At 37.9% G+C, this 8,183-nt stretch overlaps 1 protein-coding gene across 1 annotated transcript in view; it reads left to right on the forward strand.

Annotated features, from left to right (window-relative positions):
* The window catches only part of LOC113514897 (organic cation transporter protein-like), a 29,433-nt gene extending 21,250 nt beyond the window's left edge, over window positions 1–8,183 (forward strand). The window contains exons 3-7 of the mRNA XM_052894020.1: window positions 263–363; window positions 714–868; window positions 1,491–2,141; window positions 2,384–2,565; window positions 5,640–8,183. Coding sequence (XP_052749980.1) covers window positions 263–363; window positions 714–868; window positions 1,491–2,141; window positions 2,384–2,565; window positions 5,640–5,819 — 1,269 coding nt within the window. The 3' untranslated portion in view covers window positions 5,820–8,183. The remainder of the gene's footprint in view (window positions 1–262; window positions 364–713; window positions 869–1,490; window positions 2,142–2,383; window positions 2,566–5,639) is intronic.

Here is an 8,183-nt window from a genome sequence, read left to right on the forward strand (position 1 = left end):
TCAAGTGGACCGTCAGTTTGTTTGCCATTATACGTTGCATAAAATAAAAAAAAAAAATCACAAAAACGCTCATGTAGCAGATCTAAATCCCCTGAAAACGTCATGCTTAATTCTTCATCACGAAGACTGCGTCCTCACCCATCCCATCTCAAGCGTTGGGGTAACCCTTACTGTTTGAGATGGGACCGCTCATGAATGTAAGCCATTCCAGTTATGTTCGCGAAACCAACGTATATAATGATGTATATGCTGTATATTTCAGTTCGACCTGGCGTGCGAGGAGTGGAAGCGTACCCTGGTGGGTACCATACATAGCGTGGGACTGTTCGCCGCATTGCCGCTCACATCATTTGTATCAGATACGTAAGAAGCAAGTCACTATTTCAGAAAAATAAATAGCCTTTTTTCAATGAACTGATAATAAACGGTAATCCGGACTACGCTATTGGTATACGTTGGCAGGATATCATGGGAGAGCATTGGAGTGACCTCCTCACTACCAACAAATCCTTTATAAATACTTCTTATACGATGGAAGTGGCTAGCGTGATGCTAGTCTGTTAGAATTCTGTAAGCTTGTTTTTTTGGAAGAGTCCCATATTGACGCTTTTGCGAAAAATCTTAGTAGAGAGCTAAACCCACAAACGAATTCTTGTTTTCACTTAGATACGTCAATAGTTACCTAGATGATATTTTATACTATATATTTGCAGTTTCGGCCGACGGACGGCCTTCATCTTGACGGCGGTAAGTGCGGGTGTGATGGGTCTGATACGATCATTCTCCGTCAACTACGTCATGTACCTCGTGTTCGAATTCCTCGACGCCACGCTCGGCTCTGGTGTCTACAGTACTGGCTTTATCCTCGGTATATAATTTATTTACTTTAGATGTATATTTTTAACAATCTATTATCACCAGCTTGCATTGCATAAAATTCTTAACACGAAATATATATACCAGAGGGAGACTTTGTATAAAAGTGGTTTGCTTGGCTACCTCTGGCCCATTCGTGTTTCTACCGTAAAACAGTTGTGTTCGCATGGCTGTGTTTCGGTTTGAAGGGTAGGATATGGTAGTGAAGTTACAGGGTACAGAAGAATAACACCTGAGTCCTCAGGAATGACAACGCATGGGGAGGTATTATGTGCGAAATAATATACTCTGTTATATCCATGGTACTGCTCATGTCTATAGGCGACGGTTACTACTTTCCATCAGGTGGGCTGTCAGTTTGTTTGTCATTCTAGTTGAATAAAAAAGTATTCTATGTAAGATCTCAATTATATTGTTTCATTTCATAAAACTCTGAAATTACAATATTGAAGCTCATTATGCAGTAAACAGCCGTCGAATGCTCATACGAGATGTGTATTTTCTACATAACTAGCTCAGCTAAGGATGAAAAACACTGGTCATCGGGCAAAAATATCAAGTTGCATACAGTAATTATTCCTTTGCTTTATTAATAGTACTTTATCTATTTCTAGCTTTAGAAATGGTGGGCCTAAACCGACGAGTTCTTGGCGGCAACTTAATATCGTGCACATTTGCAACGGGACAAGTGGTCCTAGCGCTGGTAGCGTGGGCCGTCCCCGATTGGCGGACACTCACAAGAGTGTTGTACGCGCCCTCGCTTCTCTTCGTCTTCTATTACTTCGTAATAGAAGAAAGTGTACGATGGCTGCTCAGCAAAAACAAGAAGGCAGAAGCTGCACGAATAATATTTAAAGCAGCTAATATAAACAAGAAGAAATTGTCTCCCGAATCAGTGAAACAGTTGACACAAGAGCCACAAGAAGTGGTGAAACAACCAAAGACAGGAATAAATCGTGAAGCTGACGAAAATAAGAAGCCTTCGCTCTTTATAGCTGTTGTAAAATCTAAAATATTAATGTCTCGGCTGTGCATATGCTCATTTTGGTGGATAACAGTAACGTTCATCTATTACGGTCTATCAATAAATTCGGTGGCGTTAGCTGGGAATAGTTACGTGAACTACATCCTCACATCGTTGGTGGAAATCCCGGGATACTTCATCAGTGTGATGACGCTAGACCGCTTTGGGAGGAAAGGCTCGATTATGACCGCATTCATCATTTGCGGTATTGCCTTAGTCTCTCTACCGTTCATACCAAGCAGTACGTATATATAATCACAAATATTAAAAGCTTTATCATAGTTATCTGAATTATTGCAGATTCATTCTTAATATTCATTCTCAACATTCCATATCATCAACGAACTTGTAGCTAAATCATGAAAATGTGATTATAAAAATATCTACAGTAACTCATATTGGCATTACAATATCGATTGATCATTATAGTATAGATGCATCCATTTGGTAGCGAGTCAGTAGCCAATAGAGGATAACTTTCAGCGCTGCAATGGCTGCTGACGTCGCTGACGATGCTGGGCAAGCTCTGCATCAGTATGGCGTTCAGCAGCATCTATATTTACACCTCCGAGCTGTTCCCGACTACCGCCAGGCACAGCTTGCTCGGGGTCTGCTCTATGTTCGGTAGAATAGGCTCCATTGCTGCCCCACAAACACCACTTCTGGTCAGTATGTTTATATCATTTTAAGGGTTACCAAAATTCTGTTATCAGCAAGTAGTACAATCATCATATGATCATCAAATCATCACTTAACTGTCCACTGCTGAACATAAGCCTTCCTTTGGGGCTTTTTGGTAAACTAAATTTGGGGGTTTTTCCAGTAGTTGCCAAGCTTGGCAACCGCAGTCAGGCTATGGTGATGTTTCAAGAGGGACTCTGCTGTCCATCCCTCGCTGTCCCTTAGTCGACTTAGACACCCATGGGAAAGGAAGGGATGGCCTATTCTGTGCCGGGACCATACGGTCAAGTATTACAATATTGGGGGAAAAGGGATTGTTAGCAATGGAGTTTGATAGCCCCATTGCTAACAATTTGCCCTATTAGGCCTCTCCGTGGTTCCTCCTGGAAAATATCGTGAACAATTCTTGTTGAATTCGTCACAATGGGCTAACTGACCTACTTCATCTTCGCCTATCACCCTTCACTGGTGCCCCGCCATTGTATACCGATGGCGCTGGCGGGGTTACCGTTCCATTATCACCCATTAAAAAGTATTACAATAAATGATACAAACAAAAAAAACATTCACGGGATTAGAAAGTGCATGTCAAGTATTATGAATTCATATTTTTATGTTTATGCAGTACTTACTACCTGCATGTTTTTTTTTTGATGAGTGAAAATGGTATGGTAACCCCGCCTGCGCTAACGGGATACGCTGGCGGAGCACCAGTGAAGGGTGATAGATGAGAATGAAAACAGGCCAGTTAGCCCATCATGATGAATTCATCAGGAAATTACCATGATAGTTTCCAGGGGAAACCGCGTGGAGGTCGACATGATTGAGTATATTGCTAGATTGCATTTGTAAAATGTACGCTTTATTGTTTTCGTCTCATACGTAGGATTAGCTGATGCCCGCGACTTTGTCCGCGTGGTATTTCTTATTCCTGTTTAGTATGTATCGACGTATGTACCTACCTATTCATTATGTCTGTGAATACTGGACCAAAATTAACAAATGACGTGTCGTTCTCACTCTTTGCCTTAGTTCAAAATGACTTTACTTAAGTAGGTTGTGTACTAATCTGTATAAGTTACTATAGTTTTTTAACTATCCCACGGGAACTCTTTAATTTTCTGTAATTAAAAGTATTCTAAACGGTTGACCAGGGATGTAAGGTGTCACCATGCAAAATTTCATTTAAATCGGTCCAACAATTTCGAAGATTAGCCCATACACACAGACAGACAGAAAAACAAAAAATTTGAAAAAGTCTGGATGTGTTCTATTTCACTTCTAGCATCCCCCTGACGGTTTTTAGCGTTTTTTTTTTCCATGTATGTACAATACCAATCCCAAGACAAATCTCTTACATTGTTTTTCAAAACCAACAGCAAATATTAGTTTGACGCTGACAATGCTCGGTAAACTGACGATCAGCATGGTATTCGCGTCGATCTACATCTATACCATCGAGCTGTACCCCACGGAGGCCCGTCACACGCTCGTCAGCACATGCTCAATGGTGGGCCGGATTGGCTCCCTGGGCGCCACGCTCACGCCACTGTTGGTTGGTCAGCGAGGCAATTGAATCGTTAAAGACACTTAGATTCATTACTGTATTGATTTTTAGTTCCCAATAGTTCTTAGACAACGCTATTTTTATTATATATTATATTAGCTACATTTTTTATTGTTGTAACATTTATTTTTTAGAATAGAATAGAAAACATTTATTGCCAGTAAACACACAATCACAATAGAAAATATAGGAAATACATACATGCTTATAAGAAAGTAGAGAGGTCAATTCTGTACATGAAATATATTTCCAAAATAACTATCAGGCGGTGATTAGTGATCGATACTGATGTCAAAAATGCAATTAGTAAAATTTTGTCTGTCTGTCTGTATGTTCGTTATAGAAACAAAAACTACTCGACAGATTTTAAAGAAACTTGGTATAATTATTCTTCATACTTCTGGGCAGGTTATAATAAACTTTTCATCACGCTACGATCAATAGGTGCAGAGCAGTGAAGGGAAATGTGTCTGTTACATCAAAACCACTGAACCGTAAGGAAGGACATAAGCTACTTATTTTACGAAAAACGACGTAAACGCGACCAAGTCATGGGCAACAGCCAGTATACAATAAGTGTCCCATACTAGGCAAAAGGCTCAGCTGATGCTGCGAGTGTCCCAGCGCAATGTGAACAGCTGCACAGCGCTGGTTTTCAGCCAGGCCCTCTCTTAGCAAAAATACAATAAAAATGCACAGTACCATTGTAATTGCTTCTTACAAGCAATTACTTTTTTATAACGTTCTCAGATTAATAGGTGTATGTACCATATATCAGTTATTAGTTTGAATTAGTTTGTTATTATTTAAATAGTTCGAAGCATGCACACCAAAGCTTACGGTTCGTATACGTAGCATCTGTTGTATAGTACATTACATTATATTAATTTTAGCAACACCTTAATTACTTTTGGTACAAACATTTTCATTAGGACATCAAATTAAAATAAATAAGTAGCTCTGGCATAGCTACTATGCAAGGAGTTCTTTAGATTCTTTGTACCTGCCCACTGAAAGGAAGTCATATACTGTGATTATAATCATTATTATTTCAGCCATTGTCTGTCCACTGCTGGACATAAGCCTCTTCTAACGGGCCTGAGCCACCTGCATCCACTGACTGCCTGCAATGCATTTCAGGTCGTCACTCCATCTTATGGGGGATCGTCCTACACTGATTTTCCCCGTACGCGGTCGCCACTCAAGAATCTTTCTTCCCGATCGGTTGTCAGTTCTTCGAGCTATGTGACCAGCCCATTGCCACTTCAGCTTGCTTATCCTTCGGGCTACGTCGGTTATTTTCCATTCAAAACTCACCTTTAACCCAAAAAGACAAATTCTTCTTCGGATAAAATAAATGCTCCAAGACTTAGAGTCAATTGCTTTTTGTTGCATCGCAGGAAGTAATTATGAAATCTAAAGATAAAGAGAAGTTAACATTCAGTTTCAGGGTCTAATCATCAAGTAAGAAGTTTCTATTATCTCCGGCAGATGCGGTACATGCGGTCCCTCCCGTACCTGGTGTTCGGTGCGATGGCTGGCTGCGCGGGCGCGCTGATGCTGCTCACGCCGGAGACGCTGCACATGCGTCTGCCGGACACCGTCGAGCAGGCCGAGAACATCATCGCAGCGCCGCGCACCAAGCACCCCACCGACATTATAGTTGACTAGTCAGCGTAACGTCCGCTGCTCACCTGGTAGCTTCGTAGACAAACTATATGTGGCATTCTTCAAATAAAAGGGTATTAAGGTTTCTTCAACTTCGGTTACTAAACTTAAACTAAGGGTTCTTCAAGTTTTGGCAACGTACACGTGATTCTCTTGGTGTTGCAGGCGTTCAATGAACGTCCATCAGGCTGTACGCTTGTTGTTTACCTTTGTGGTATAATAAACAAATAATAATTAATGAAAATTGAATGGAATAAAGTATTTGTCTATACCGGCGGGATATGAGCGAGGTATAATAGCTGAAGTGATGAATTTATCGAGACAATTTCCATGAAAAGGGAGGGAAGGAGAGGGTCAATCTCTCTCTGTCTTCGTCCTCTTCATTACTGAAGGTCGTGTCCTTGAAAGGTGTCTGTTTCCTCTCTTATGATGTTATTCCATTTTGCACGGTCTTCAGCTTCTCGCAGGTCAGCTGCAATTGACAGGATCAGTATAACAGAGGGTCAATATAACGGGGTATTATTTTTAGAAAAGGACTTACTGGTCACTACTAACTAAAGCCTGCCCTATATCTATATGAACATATCACTGGTAAGTCCCGATATTTAAAATTGACATAATATAATTAATATAATCTTTTTTCTTTTAATAAAAGTATACTATGTTCATGAGGGCAGACAAACAGCAATCACACGTTTACGCTACCACAGGCATGAGATTTTTTTATGCGACTTAGCAAACAAGCTGACGCCCACCTGATTTTTCATCAGGTAGTTACTGTCGCCTATAGACATGAGCATTACCATGGACATAACAGAGTATACTGTTTCGCCTATGATACCATCTCCCATGCGTTGCCATTCCTGAGGATTAAGGTGTTATTCCTCTGTACCTTGTAAATTCACGCCATATCCCACCCTTCAGACCGAAACACAGCCATGTAAACACAACTGCTTCACGGCAGAAACACGAATGGGACAGAGGTACCCAAGCAAATGACTTTTGTACAAAGTCTCCCTCTCGTATCATGAGATTAAATGAGAAACTTCAGATATTTTGCATAACGTATGATAGTGAAAACATGTCTAAAAAGATAGTTTAGCACTTGTCTAGCCTGATGCTAATTTGGTTTATTATTTAGCCAGGACATTTGGCCTTTCATCGTGATATTATAGCATAATATAGCCACATGGAGTATAATTAGCTTCTAGGATTTAGGGAAATGTTATTTCCTAAGACAATAAATATTTAATAATTTATGTATAAATAAAAGGTAATGTAAATAATAATGTAAAATACATTATGAGTGACTTGTGATCAAACGAATTATTATTTATTATTATGAACAATAAAATAATAAATGTAAAAGTATAATAAAACTAGAATATTTATTACTTTAAATATATTTTAATGATTTTATTACCCGTTATAATTATCAAGCGACGATGTTCATATTCGTTTATATTCCAATGATAAATTGGCTATCCATATCGGTACAAAAACTTCAATATTATTGTTAATTGTTTATTTATTAATAAATATTATAATAAACATTATTTACCTTTTTAATTTTAAGTCTGTGTAAATATTTTTTTTTTTAGAATTTTAACGTATAAAATTTATATTTTTTTTTTAAAATAACAAAATATAAATTCGTGTTTGTGAAAGTAAACAAAACAAAAATGTTTTATAAGAGAGAAAACAAATGTGTGTAAATCTTGTATCTAGTGATAAATTTCAATTTAGTACAATAATAACCCTTTAACTGGTAGAAGCAATTTTGTGTCTCGGAAAATTAAAAACTCGTTTTTTGGGTTTATTGTGGGTACTTTAATAACTTTTATTAAAGAAAAAAATATTCATATTTAGTGGAAGAAAAAAACATGGTGGCAATATCCTTGCCAACACCAGTATGGTATTGGTGCTACAAAGTGGAAAAAATCATAAAAATGTTAGTGGCACACATATTGCGACCACCAGTAAAAGGGATAAATTTCCATAATATTCTTAAATCATTAATTAAAATATAGTTTACTCAAAATGGCTGTTAAATTTATAATAAAATAGCAAGTACCTAATTGTTTTTATTGAATTGAATTTTAGAAATTTTAGAATTCGTATAAAAAATTTAGAAGTTAATACGAATTTAATCTTAATTGTTTAGAAACGAAATCATTTTGTCAATAAGCGCCCAGTCGTTGTAGATAAGTTTTACACAGTTTTTTTTATAGGAGTGATAACTATTATTGTAAATTTTATTATATCTAGTGTATAAGGTTATTTTTATTGAATTTTATCATTTGTACGATGTGATATTTTATTACTATATGATTAAGTAGGTGTAAAAATACATTCATCCTAATTACA

This window comes from Galleria mellonella, unplaced genomic scaffold, assembly GCF_026898425.1.
Source record: "Galleria mellonella isolate WM207_F2 unplaced genomic scaffold, CSIRO_AGI_GalMel_v1 utg1899, whole genome shotgun sequence".
NCBI lineage: Eukaryota > Metazoa > Arthropoda > Insecta > Lepidoptera > Pyralidae > Galleria > Galleria mellonella.